The sequence below is a fragment of the Falco peregrinus genome, chromosome 5 (assembly GCF_023634155.1).
Source record: "Falco peregrinus isolate bFalPer1 chromosome 5, bFalPer1.pri, whole genome shotgun sequence".
Lineage (NCBI taxonomy): Eukaryota > Metazoa > Chordata > Aves > Falconiformes > Falconidae > Falco > Falco peregrinus.
The window spans coordinates 74,333,424-74,348,577 of NC_073725.1; the positions used below are offsets into that span (position 1 = coordinate 74,333,424).

Sequence of the window (15,154 nt, forward strand, 5' to 3'; positions counted from 1 at the left end):
TTTTTTTTTATTTTTTATTTAAATTGCTTAAAAGGAAGTTTAAATGTCTGAGAAAAAAAATTATCTTTCAGTCAGTATAGAAAATATGCATTTGATATAAATTCTGAAAAAAAACCAAAAACTAGAACTGCCTACAAGTATAAACAGAAAAACATCTGAAATATGTGAAGTATCTTGATAGAACTTTCTGCATAGGTGTGGTGGAGTGCATGTCATAAGTCATAACATTAAATTAATACTCTTCTAATGGTAATTAAAGATTCTCATTAAGAAGGGCAAACACCTCCCTTGTGTTGGCAATAAAAATGCACTTGGGACTTTAGGAGGTTATACAAAAAAATCAATAACCTGCCATTTTATAATTAAAAGACAAAATAAATGTTAGGGAAAAGTCCAGTAAATTAGGAAAATTACCTTCAGGAGAGATTGAAAATATTGATTTTAATTTACAAACTATGTGAACTCTTCATGCCCTACTTCATGAGACAATTATAAGTCAGATTGTTAATTCTGCATACGTATTAGAAAATTGATTACTGTACTATGGGAATATTATTATATTTGTCATTAACACAAAGTCATTTATATAAAATGACTAATAACTGACTTTCTAATTTATGCAGGTTCAGGGTTGGTTCACTAACTACTTAAACAAGATCAATGTTAAATTCCTGTTTTCAATGTAGGCATACATCAAAGAAGGAAATAAATTCTCCCTACACTAAATATTGCGATTCCATGAATGACAAGTTAGTATTTTTACTATACTGTGCCACTTTTACCCTAATTGGAACATTTTCATCTATCTTAGAAGATGGCACTGGATATATTATAGGTAGTTTTTAAAAAAATAAATATCTGCTTGTAGCAGTAGTCCTATTTAACAATTTTTATCTCTTGAAGTCCCTTGAACTGACAAAAGATTTGCAGCTTTGTTTAGTGGCGGCATGGAGATTCCCCAGCTTATGTGGGCAACTCTTCCCATGCTCAACCACCATCTGTGAGAACTGCTGCCCTAATACCTGTTCTTTACTTGCTGCAAAGAATGTATTCTACATTTACCTTTTTATTCTCGATTACTATGTGTGTGACCACGGATAAATATTATTGGTTTTTAAAATATAATTAGGTATTTGTATCCAGTGCATACACACAGAGACTACTGAAAAAATGATCCAAATGGAAAACTGAAAAACTCTCAGAGTTTCCCATGGAAGTCATGGCAGACTCATAAGTGATTTTGGAACCTAAGAAAGGAAGGTAACTTTATTACCCATTAGAAATATTTGGGTTCAGAGGCATTATTTCTGTCTTAGATGTAAATTATTAGCTTTCAAAAACTGGCTGTTTTGGACTTGCCAGTGATGTTTATGGGCAGGATTCAAATTCCTCAGAAATCAATTGGGTTTTGGAGTACAACCACGTTTGTTTTCAATAGTGTTGCTAAAGCACATTTGGAAACTTGCTAGCTATGACTGACTTCCAGCAGAAAGACTGTATCTCATTAATTCCAAATTGTAACCAGGATCAGAATTCAGTCTTAGCAAAGACTCAAGTGATAGAATACAGATCTAAAAATACAAAAGTTTTAAGCAATGGAATAACTAAATAAAAAATCTAAAGAAAAATGTAAAAAAATTATGAACACAGATATTCTATACTTATGTGTGTCTATGTACACATATATACAAAAAGTATTTATCTATAGATAGATTCTTTTGTTATAGATAGGTTATTTCTCACTAGGCTTAAATACTTCCTGGAGGAAAGTGACTGTACTGAAATATAAAATAAAACAAGAAATAAAATATAAATAAAATCTCATGTAAGACTGGGATATTGCAGTACATTTCATGTTATGCTATCTACTTTCCAATAAAAAGGTATTTCATATCTTCTACATAAACTTCAGTATGCCCAGGTGACTTAAAATCTTGCATCACAAACTTTTAAATGACTTACAGTTAACATGAATCAAAACAAGAAACAAAATGTCACACCAAACACATAATCTGTACTTTTGCACATTTTGAAGAATACTAAAATAAAATATGGCAAGGACAACTATGGAGTAATCCTTACCTGCATAGAATTCTGGACTATAAACTGCACCAACAACTGGATTTAATTTCCAGCCTGCAGCAAACATAAAGACATAACAAAGTTAATATTACAATTGGTGATGATAATAATAATAATGATTTTTAAATTTTCTTTTATAAAGGCATACAGATAAAATGGCTTCTAAAGAGGTTATTTTAATAGAATGTTTATAGGCATGTTAGATTTCTGATCTTTAATATCAGGCTCTGAAGTACAGAAGTAAGTAATGACACAAGGTATCCTCTGGACACGTAGTACTGGTGTGAATTATCAGGTGAATTACCTTGGCTGCAATGCAGAGCTGCCATGGACTTATTCCCTTAAGTTAGGGAACTAAGTCAGAACTAGTTCAGGCATCCCTGTATCATGCAGTACCAGACTAGATCAGTCCTTTCTCCTTGCTTTAACTCCCTGGTTACAAGCCAGAGAGGCCAGAACAGTTCATTTTCTGGACAGAAACGTTTCTGATAAATTTGTGTTAGTGTAGGTTACAAGGCAATCAAATAATATGGGCATTTTCATTCTAGTCTGGGAAAAACAAAAGCCTAGACACTGCATGGAAATGTCTCTTGTGACACAAGATATTTGCACACTGTGGGATCCCAGGCAAATGCTGGAGACTTTTTTCCCTTTGCATTTGTACATGTAGCTGTCTGCACTGAAGCAGGACAGTGACGGGCACGCTCCCACACGCCGGCAGGCCTGCACTTGCAGCCGGTAAATGCTGTTAGCCTGTTGCTGTAAAGTAGCTGCCCTGTACGAAAATGCTGTGGTCACACTCTGCAAAGCTCTGAAGTGGTACGAATGCAGCCACTGCCTCCCTCTCAGATGATCACTGTCCTCCCACAGCTGGCATAAAACCAAAGCACAGAAGCAACAGATCTTCCGTATTGTGTGTTCTGGCCAAAATCCACCTGTGTCCTTGCACCCGACGTGGCATTTCCAGGTGTGCCCGGAGCACGCAGGCTTGCTGCAAGAGCAAAGCCTGTTCAAAGCATGTCATGCTACAGATGACAGTGCTAGAAGCAATTGAAGGGGAAGGGGTAAGAGAACAGCAGGAGAACACACTGGTGAACTCATTTGCCTTCTCAGCTGCGGTAAAGTGCCAATTACTGTGTTTTGCTCAACCATGGGTAGACCCACTCCCAGTTACCTCCAAACTCCACAGAACGCCCCCACACACACACACTTTTTTTTTTTTTAAAGTGTTTGAACAATTATTTTAACTACTAGGAGTGATAAAATAGGGGTTTTCGAAAAACACACTGGAATCAGAGGACTGGGAAGCACCATTTGTACATGGGAACAAAGGAAAAATACCTGAGCAAAAGCATCTTGTAAACTCAAGAGCTATGGTACTTAAAATAGATCCTATATGCTGCTGGAAACAAAATACAATCAGGGACAACAAGGCTTTTCAAAATCAGAAGAGCCAAGATCAGAAGAATTTAAATGCAAACTATATTGAGGCTTGTTTCTGCCTTGGCCATATCATGTAATACAAAAGAATAGCAGAAGATCATGAAACCATAATGCATGATCAAACTGAAAAAGTGTATTCCAAAATCTCAATAAAAACATCAAAGAAAACTATTCCTACCTTTTTTTACTCTTAGTAAAATTTTACGTGACAGAAAATCATCCAAATTTTGAGACTTTCAGTAAAAAATTCTAACTTTTTATTGTTTGGGAAATATTTAATATTCCAAATTCATTATCTCCTCAAAAGACCATTGATCAACACCATTCAAAATGAAAGCTGGGCTGAATTTCAGATCCGTCAGCTTTTGCTGTCAAAGAAGCTGACAGACAGCTCTCAGGTCTAAGTTACACTAACAGTGCCACAATTTTCCAAGAGAAAGAAAAAATCTTGGAAGACGCAGGCTGCTCTTCACAGCTGAAGGCCACTCTCGTACATCAGTTCCTTACCTCTCTCCCAGTGACGGCTGCCTCACCTAACTTTGTGAAGCTTATACAGGAAATTTCATTCATTGTGAAAATAACAGTAATTAAATTTAACTTTCTCTTTGCCAGCTAGCAATGTGCTGGCCCGTAGCTGCGGGTTAATCAAGTGTGATACTAGTTGATGTATCCGAACAAGCAGCTGCCAGGTAACCCTATTTTGGCAGCTGGAGGAGGCAAATTCCCTGCAGTGGGTGTAAATTTGTGCATTTTTCTTACTGTCACAATACCACGCCCCTCCTCAAGTTTAAACTATAAAAGCTCAAACCTTAAAAACCAAACAAGGAAACCGAGACCCCCTTTGCCTTCCCCAAACCCCACCCTGTATGTACAGTCATCCAAAGAAATGCATGCTAAGCACGCTAAAGGGAAGAAAATAATCACACTGCACAGTGTAACAAGCTTTGGTAGGAAGTGGGGCACAGCGGTGCAGAGAGGATTATTTCATTTCACAGGCCAGACAGGCACCCATGGCCGGAGGAATGCTTTGGCAGGAGAGGAGCCCTGCGACACCATTTGCTTTCTCCTGTTTGCACACAGAGGGGGGAGGGAAGGGGTGCAGGAGGGAATTTAACTGTGGTAATAGTCACTAGCTGTGATTTTGCATCTAAGTTTAGATCATCAGAAGCCTCAAATTCAAGGCACCGCAAGTATAAACTTTAAAACATATTTTTCCCTCTACTGATCTCTGTTTCATGTTCCTCACTCATTGCTGCGGTTCTCTGAATCTACTTGCTCATAATTCTTTATTCCATGCAACACCTGGATGAACGCCCTGAACTGCAATATGGGCATCAGAAGAAAGTATAAGTGTGAATGGGATAGGTTGGAACATCTAAAAATACCTCTGAAATATTTTTGTGAACAAGTAGAACTCCTGATACTGAATTTATTTGCAAAGAAAAGGCAGTTCTACCTCCAAAGCACATGAGGTGAGCCATCAAAATCATCCTGTCTGATAACAAACTTGCATAAAAAAGCTCTCCTAGCAACTGAGCATTTATTAACTGTTCATTTTGGGAATTGTTGACAGTCACAGGAAAGCGTACTTATTTCAAACACCACCTAGGACACAAAAGCAAGCCACTTATTTGAATGAAGCTGCATATATTTAAAAAAACACTAGTTTTTTGTGCTTTAAAACCTACTGCCTTTTGCAATCATATTTACAACGAGCCCTGTTATCAAACAACCACCAGTATTCAGGAATGAAAGACAAAACAGAGCATATCTTATCTTTAAATTACAATAACTATTGGTGCCTGATGTTTTTACATAATACTATGCCCCAGCTACAGTTTGAATACCTGCCAATAACATGTCAGTCACCACATACTCTGAGAAATAAAGAGACATTAAAAAAAAAAGTGGCTTTGAAGAGATAGGCACGCGCAAGCAAAATGTTTCTGGTTATCCACGTCAGAAGCATCTTGCAAATGTTAATATGGTTACAGAACACAGAAAAACTAGCCTTATGTCCTGTTTAAAAGATTAGACCTTTACTTTAGAGAACAATAATCTTTAATAATCAGCTATAGCACTGGTTAATTCCTGAAAAAATGATAAAGAACTAGAATCATTCAATGTCAGGATGACTGATAATACAAGCACTGATTAAACTAAATGAAGCACCTTGCATGTCTACACTTCATTCCTTGTCGCTTGTAATGATTATGCAAGAAGAACACTGTTCTCCTTGTGTGTTTGCTTTAGTGGACCTCAGGCATTAAAAAAACCAAACCAAAACCCCACACCACCAAACCAAAAAAACACAACTTGTATGAACTACAACCAGAGTTTGTCTTGGTTGATACCCTCAAAAAGTGTGTAAAAGAACATCCTACATGCAACACCTTGGATGTCTGGATTTACAAACATAAATATTATTTGTTCTGCACTGAACAAGGTATTTCGCACTTTTGGTGAGATTTAGTGCAGAAAGACAAAACAGTGTAAGTGGGAACAACTTAACAGCAGACTTTCATCTTCCTTGGTTTGGATATTAATAAATGATAATGTATGGCCTGCGTAATCCTGCAGTGCAGGACACAGAGGTTAGCCTCCTCTAAAATCAGACTCCTAAAAATTTCACATCTCTGTTTCCAGCATTCCCTTCCTTCAGCACTGGATGTGTTGATATGCAATGTGTTATTTGCTAATTAACAGTTTGGAAGCCTTGGGATAATATGAATTAAAAATATAGATCAAAATTTACAATAAAACTATTTTTAGCCTTTTGTCATTCAATAAAGCAGACAATGTTCATAGTATCACATGCGTATAGTTAATTTAGCTCCTTTTTGCAAAAAAATCTTGTTATGTGATCCAGTCAAGCTTCATGTCTCTTTCGCTAGATTCAGCGAGATGTTTTAAAGCCAGTAAAACCGGAGATTTTCCCATCTGGATCATTTGCCAAGTTCCACATCTACATACAAAATGAGGAAGAAAACAATTTCTGAGAAAGCATGAGGAATTTCAGACTCTTCTCCAGATCATTCTAACTAGTTCAATTATCACGTCAAACAAAAAATATTACTATATTTTATTTTTACTGTGGTAGGAAAAAATTATGACTCTCTCATTAAAAAATAAAGCCACTGTTTGCCTAGGGTTTTAGTAAAACCTCCTTAATGATACCTCAGATACAGAAAATAAGATCCATTATTTCATTTCAACATGGAAGAACCTAAGCTACCTGTGGAAACCTTTACTGATGTACATGTAGATTTCACCTGCTTTCTGCTGGATGGCAAAACCTCAATTAAATCGAAAAGGAAACAATTATAACTACGCAGTCTAGTAAAACTAGAAAATGTAATTGCAATTAACTTCAATTGATATATTATTGTTTGACATTGTTGAGTTTGGAACTTGTCAGAATTTTCTGAACTAGCGAATGCAAAGAACTCCAAGGAAACTACTGCCAAAGGAAACATTTTTACATACTTTATAACAATTTAGATTGGTATTAGAATGGATTTTTTTAGAAAGCTTGGAATTTAGATTTTTCCAGGGGAAAAAAAAAAAAAAAAAACAACCTGGAAGCAGCACCCCTTACAGCTTGCCCTTTACTTCTAAGAATGTGTGGAAAGAAGAAACAGAAAATTATCTTTGACTAGATGTGTGTCTTGGTACCAAAAAGTATCTCATGCCTGACAGAGACATTCTCCTTGCTGGTCTCCCTACCTCCATCATCCAAGCAAAACTGAATCCTCCGATTAGTTCATTCATCGCAACATTAACACTGCACAAAGCTAAAAGAGAATAATGCTTCCCTGTCAGGTATATTTTCCTGTACAAAGGCCACTGTGGTTAATCACGCAGAATTCCAATCAGGCAATATGACGCATGCTATGCCCACATGGCTGTGAATTAGCTGAACTCTACGCAGCCAGAATTTACGCCCAGCCATATGATGTTTTAGGTCGCTGGACAGCACCTGAGCCCAAGGAGACGCGTCCATGACACTCCGTGAGAAGATGAGCCCACCCGTTCCGCAGAAGCGTAAGGCTTCACATGCACCAACATTAAAACAACGCACCCAGATCTCATGCACTTACCATTTGTGTAAGGGTTGACGGTCTTTTTATTTGTCATTACACGTGCTGTTGCATTATTTACCTAAGCACATAGAACACCAGATTAGAAAGGGTTACAGAGAGAGTCCATGTTGCTATTAAATGCATGCATTATTACTGCTATTAGTCATGTAAAAATAAAATGCAATTTAATTTATAGAAGGCAACAGGAGCATAACAAAATCATACTATTTATAATTACATTTACTTTCATAACCATTTTAACTTACAAATCATTTCAATAAAGCAACATCATATCATTTAAACTTTAATAAAAAGACATTAAAAGCAAATTAAAAGGTACTGCATAATTTAAGACTTAAGAGCATGCTTGTATTCCATGATAACACTGATACAATAAATACTCAAAACAGAAAAAAAGATCATATGAAGGAACATGCAGTGGAGTAGAAAGGAAAGAGACAAGGTACAAGGAAACAAAGAAAATGTCAAAAAAAGGGACAAACGAATTTTAGCAGTGTGCAACATAACCCTTTAGAAGAGAAGTACCATTGGAAAAGCAACATCTAGCATTCAACACTTGGAACAAGAGCCTTTTCATTGCAAGAATTAACAAAATCATTCAAGCTTTAAAATCACAGCTAACAAAAGGATAAAAAGAGGGTGCATTATTTAACACAATATGGAGTTAACAATCTGAGTAAGATGTGCACGAAGTCATATCCTCAATCCAATCAGTGCCTCCCAGGCTTGCTTAAAACGTACACTCAATTACAGGCGTACCAATATAGAAAAAAATGTAGCATCAAGAAAACTTAATACAACAAGTCAAAAAAATTCACGTGGTATATCAGCGCTAAATACGTGAAACGGCAGATGGACTTCTCCACTTACCATTCAGCACCATCGCCAGCATGGGTATGTATACAGTTACCATGGTTACTGAGAGTTTGGTGAGGGCCCTAAGCGCTACCGTCGAAGGGGGAAAATGAAAAGGCAAAATATGCAACATCTTACTCAAAAGACGACAGCATTTTCAATTGGTATTTTTTTATTCTAACAAATACGACTGAGGCAGTATTGAAGGGGATCCAGTGGTATTAAAACACATTTTTGTTGTTTTTTTAATAGGTATGAATGGCTCAGGCCATCAAGCCAAAGTGGCCTGATAGTTTCGTTAAAAATTAAATGCTAAAATTGCTCGGTCTCTAGTCTGGCTTTTTTTGTTTGTTTGTTTGTTTTTCTTGTACATCTTTTGGATGCTTCTTTCCCAATTTTAATTTTTAAAAGCCACTGTGGATCCCACATCAACCCTGCAGGAAAAAAAAAAAAAAAGGAAAAAAAAAAAACAAACGAAAAAACCAAAAAAACCAACCTTTTGTTTGTTTTTGTTTTGTCTGTCACACTTTTTCTTTTTTTGTTGTTCTCAATTTTTTTTTTCTTTTTTTTGTTGGCTGGTTTTTGGAATCTACTGCACCCATTGATTTACAAAACATCCAAAATAACTTCAAAATATTAAAGCTTTCATTTTTTTTTTAATTCTGTCATCAACCTTTCAGCAATCATGATAATAATAATAATAATTACAAAAGAAATAATAATAAAAAACCCAAGTAAGGCCAGATTCTCTCTCTTTATATATAAATATATATATAAACAATGGGAAGGGGAAAGGGGAGCACACAGAAGACACCAATGATGCATCTGAAACAACAAATGAGAGTGAAGCAGACATTTATAAAAAAGATGAAAAGGAAAATATTTTGAACATGCACCTCGATTTTACGGCCCTCTACCACGGTGCCGTGTAATTTCTCCCTCGCCCTGTCCGCATCAGCACTATTTTCGAAAGTTACGAAACCAAATCCCTGCATGCAGGAGGGAGAAGGGGGGAAAACAACATGCACATTATTATTTCAGTCAATGACCACTTGTTTGCTTATGTTCTCTGTCTTTAATTTAATATTTTCTTGTCCTTGCTTCATTTCTGTAACATGCAAATTAGAAAAAATATAATTGTATTGAGATGTGCAATAAATAAGCGACAAATGTGAACAAATTTTTCCTGTCACCAGTTAGATAATACCCTCTGAGAAATTCAAAGAATGATACCAAAAATACCTTTCTACATGTCACTACAGAGGAAAATAAATCTAACAATAAGAAAATGAAATTAAAATAAATTACAGTGTCTTCACATAGAAATAAATGAACTAATGAGAAAAGAAAATGAACCACATTTTAATGACATGCAGATATCTCAACAAAATAAAAAACATGTGCACAAAATTCAACACTGAATGTCAATATACTCTAAAACATTGCCTACTTAATCATGCTGTTGTGATCATAAGAAACATTGTTCCCATGCAACACTAGGGTAACTTAAACTTTTGTCAAACTATACAGCCTTTACTTATTTTTTTATAAAATAAAAAAGAAAAGAAAACCACCAACAAAACAAAAGTACTTTTAGAACAAATTATAAACTTTCTTGTATTAACAGATCAAAGAAAATCACATGATGTGAATAGAAAAAGAAACTCTGATAAAGGAATAAAAATGCAAAAGTTTTGAATAAGGTTAAGTGGTTCATTTACTCTTTATGTATATTACTTCCCACATACAGAACATGCAAGTGGTAAAACTCCCAAATCCCGTGTTAGCGGGACAGGAGAATACTCAACAAGTCTGAAATTCTGCTTCTGACAAATGCTTTGCTTTATAATATTAGGCTAAACAAACATTTCCAATCCTACTAAAACACTTTTTCTTGTGCTAAGTTAACTGATGTTTACAATGGCAAATATTTTTGAAAAAATCAGACATTGAAAACCACTTTAGAAACATACACCAACCCTTTGAATTAATTCTTACATGAGCACTACAATGCCTTTGCATGCTTTCCCAAAGTTATCCGAACAAATAAGCATCTACATCCTTGGTGTTTCATAACAAGAAACATTTGCAGATTATATATGGCCACATTATAAATGGGCATTGCTGCACACATTGCAAGTCCTACCACAACCTTTTTATTTACTGTTACTTTAGCTTGAACTAAAAGTTCAAGCTTTCCTCTGTTATGTTCTCAGCCATAAGCCATGCACCATGTCTCCTCATGCTCCAGTCCATTCCCTAAGTTTTCTGGCCAGTATTCACGCACTTACTCTCTGCAGTTCTACCTATTATGTACATACTGACTGACTTAAAAAAAAAAAAAGAAAAAAAGAAAAAAAGAAAATATATTTATACATTCATTATATTATACAGAGGAGACCAAATATGAAGCTAAAGCAAAACTGACATCAAGCACTAAGAAAAACAATGGATATGAACTACAAACCTAATTAATTGCCAATCAATAAAAAAAGTTAAGAGACTACCAGGATCATTATATGGGTTATTTGGGTTATTTTACCTACTTATTGAACACATTTATTTATGCCAGCTTACACCACAGAAGGTGCCATTTATACCCAGCAGCAGTTCATGCTCCATTCTCTTCAGCTTGAACACACGGGCTGTTGGTCCTTCCCCCCGTTTAAAGCCAAGCTGCAGAGGAGCCCAGAAGTGCTCTGTCAGCAGTTCCACATCTAGCTAAAGCCATTCTCAAAACTCCTGATTCCACACATTTCCTCCACTCTACCCTCCCCACTTCCAGCCGAAAGCCACGACCTTGCCTGTCACAAAACACTGAGGATGTAATACACTTTTCCCCAAAGCACCAGAAGTGTTGAGAGAAAGTAAACCCCCCTCCTTAGCACTAATCCCTCTGGTTTAGATGCCTGCATAGGTTTTTCGCATACCTAAACCCACCCTCAACTTTAAACTTTTATTTCTTCAACTGCTTCCTCCCATCTTCTAAAAGCTCTGTAAAAAAAAAGCTCATAATTTAAGATGCTTTTAAGTAAATTTCACAGTGGAAAACATCCCTGAACCCATCGATCCAAAGAGCCTAGCTCCATGCTATAGCACAAACTGCTTGTTCTCCCCCCTCCTCCTTGCTGAATGTCTGTCCCTCTGAATTCCGGACATTTGGTGGGAGTTGTTTAGTCAAAAGTTTGAATCAGTCTTCTTAGCTCTCAGCACTACCAGTTATTTTTTTTTCAAATGACTAAAGGAAAAGATGAAAACCTAATTATATTAAAAAATTAGGAAAAGATATAAAGTGGAGCCACAAGCCAAGATAAGACAGAAACTTCAAAGATTCTGAAAAGAATACTCATTGTATTTTTTTCATTTCTTATGTTGTACTTATTCTCATAATTAACACTATTCCAATTAAGTTCTTATTATTTATGCAAATTTTTAATTTTACCTAGCTGACACAGAAACTCAATCACAGAACACAGATTCATCACACGTTCAAATATCTACATAAACACATTAACATTAATTTTATACACAGCTGATTCAACAGCTACTTTAGCTTAGCGTGCTATGTATTGTATTAACTAGTAATGCAGATTTCTGCATTTTAGTTTTAAAGTCTGTCAAGTGATTTAACAATAGCCAAGTTAGTACGTGAGCAGCTCTTATTTGAAGAAATATATATTAATATATATATTATATATACTAACACCTATGCACACAAACAGATTTGTGAAAGTATGTAGGTACTATATAGCTGTATAGCACATTCATTTACACCTGGGAAAAAACGGTACTTGTTGATGTTCCTGTATCTTTACAGCCTTGCAGCTGCGTCCGAGACAAGCCACCTGCGGCTCCGTGGAGAGCTTCAGTGTTAAAACTGCAGAGTAGTGTTAGAATAGGCACAGTAACAGAAGCTCTATTCTAAATCTTCCTTCCATGGTGAGTGGGAAATGCAGAGAAAGTTACCAGCAGTTCTTCATGTTACTTTAATCAACAGCTTCAAGAATTGGCAAAGGTAAGCCTCACAGGTTGTAAGAAAGGTCTATGCCAAAACAATACTGAAATTCTTGCAATTCTTATAAAGAGTTTCAAAAGTCAGCAGTGTTGCCATGCAATTCTTGCAAAGTTATCTTAATTATTATTATGCCCACAAACAAACAGAAATTTGCAGTAGCATGAAACTTGTATTATTTTAGGGTTTCTTTTTTGAAGAGATCCCCTTCATCAAAATTATATTATACTTTACGGTGGTGCTCCAGCATTATGTTTTCTGAATAAGCAATTCCACTTTTCTCAACTATCATGGCATGAAAACAAGCTTACTTCTGTTGTTTTTACAGGAATATTTTAAAACATGAATTATTAGAATCAAAAGAAATAAAAACAGAAAGAAACAAAAAAAAAAAATCTAGCAACTCTTTTATGCCAAACTGCAGCTAGAAACAAATTTGAATTTTGATCCTGCAAACTTTTTTACCTGTACTCAGTTTGAGACCACTTAGTAGTCCTTTCAGTTTCAGTGGGTTTTTATGAAAACATAGATAAGCACTGCCAGGAATGGGACTTTAATCTGGTGCATCTTAAATCCTACAGAATGGACATGAAATGATCAGATTAAGGAAAAAAAACCCAAACTTTTTATTTAATTGAGAGAATCTAAGGGTACTTTTACAAATCAAAATACCTGAAATAACTCTAAACAAGATGAGAAGCAGCACACACAAGCAATGAGATGCATCACAGAGCTGCTTTGAGTATCTTCAGCAGCCTACTCAGAGCCAGCCTGGATGCACCAAACAGCACTAGGTAGTGTAGAAGTATCTACTAAGAACAGGGCTTAGAGTCTAATGCAAAGTGTGTAACTGAGGTAGTGATATTACAAGCCCACCTAGGAAAACCTCTTCCTTGTGGAATCCTTTCTAGGAGCAGCTTGGGTTTAGCACAAGGTACTGGGATGTTTTCACTAGTGCGAGACCACTATTAAAAACCCACTCAGTTCAGAAATACCTCCTCACCCCATCCCCCAAATACTTTAAAAAAGCCTTATACTTATGCAGTCCAATGCAGATGTGGTGACTAGAAGTCCTACATGTGTAAGACTGAATGGCTAACCAAACGTGTAAACCACCACGACCACGATGTGTACTCAGTTCCGCTCCATCTTCAAAGGATGTCAAAGGTGGCAAATGGGGGAAGTCTTTTGGAATTTATAATGCTATGGAGCAGAGGCAGGTTCTGAACAGTCAACGTCTTTTGCAAACACTACTGAACAGCTACAATTTAATGACAATAAACTTCAGCCAGAGCAGGAGACTGTAAGCCACCAAATACCATACATTGTGGTTGTTTACTGAAAAAGTGGTAAAAGTTCCAACTGGGTTTGGGCTAGCAGGGAAGAGTACTAATTAATGATTGCCAGAATAATTTTGGAATGTAAACTAGGAAATTTCAGCTATTCTAATAAAAAAAACCAACAAAAAAAAAAAACAGCTTTACATTTAGAATATAAATAATAACACATTAAGGGAACAATTAACCAAATTAAGATACGTCTGATGTAATACAGATTTATGATATAGGTGACTTTTTAAAAATGTCAGTATGTCTATAACAGGAAAAGAATTCTACCACTAATAATAAATCGTATGTGAGAGTTACAGGAAGACTGAAACATCAGTGGATAAACATGATATGGTGTCTGACATGACAGGAAAAGGAAAAAGATATCATGCATATGGCATCCACGTAAACCCTTACAATGCAGCTGATACCATAGGTGAAGAAGACTGGGCTGCAATTTTGCACCAGGTAACGAAGCTAATGGCAGTCATAGGCATTCTGTCTTGCTTTATTTCTTAAATATCAATAAATTGAAGTATGCATTTAAGGCAAAGTAATTTTCAGAAAAATATAGATGTTTGCAATACAGTAAGAACTCTTTTAATCAAATAAATGTTAAATGATTATTTTCAAAGGGTTGGTGTACTGAAGCTTTAACTAAAGAGGAAAACATCTGCACTTAGATAATCTGGAACAATCACATATTTTCTCAGTTAATTACTAAAGAGGATAGTTATTAGGTATCATTATCATCTTTCATTTCAATAGGGGAAAAAAATACCTGTACTAATACAAACCTGCCTATAAATATCTGTAAGTATGGACTCATCTTATAAAATAAACAAGATAATTATCCTTCAAGAATAAAGACAGCAGAAATCAACATTCCCATAAAACGCATGCCAGTTTGGAGTAGCTAAAATTACCCCCTTTAAAAGATATGAGTCCAATGATTTTCATGCTGCTTAGGAAACCAAATGACAGCTCCAAAGATGTTTTCACTAACATAGAATTTCAGATGTTATTTTTTACAGCAGTGCAGTTGTTTCCTTTTACTCACACAAATATTTTAAACAAATCTAAAAAATTCCATGAGTGAAATGAACTGCTTACCTTTGAGCCTCGCTCATTAAAAATAATTTCAACATCTAAGATTTTACCAAATTGCTGCAAAGAAATAGAAAAGTTACATGAAAATAAGATAACTTCAACAATTGTTTCATATCTAATACAAATGTTTCTTTCAGAAAATGTGCACCACATTAAAAAAAAAAAAGTTAAAGAATATAAAGTCAAAGATAGCCAAGCACCAAAAAACACACTGAAGAGAA

At 35.6% G+C, this 15,154-nt stretch overlaps 1 protein-coding gene across 1 annotated transcript in view; it reads right to left on the reverse strand.

The window, feature by feature from the left end:
• Positions 1 to 15,154, reverse strand: part of RBFOX1 (RNA binding fox-1 homolog 1) — a 917,418-nt gene that overhangs the window by 83,408 nt on the left and 818,856 nt on the right. The window contains 4 exon segments of the mRNA XM_055806591.1: positions 2,083 to 2,136; positions 7,626 to 7,686; positions 9,380 to 9,472; positions 14,937 to 14,990. Coding sequence (XP_055662566.1) covers positions 2,083 to 2,136; positions 7,626 to 7,686; positions 9,380 to 9,472; positions 14,937 to 14,990 — 262 coding nt within the window.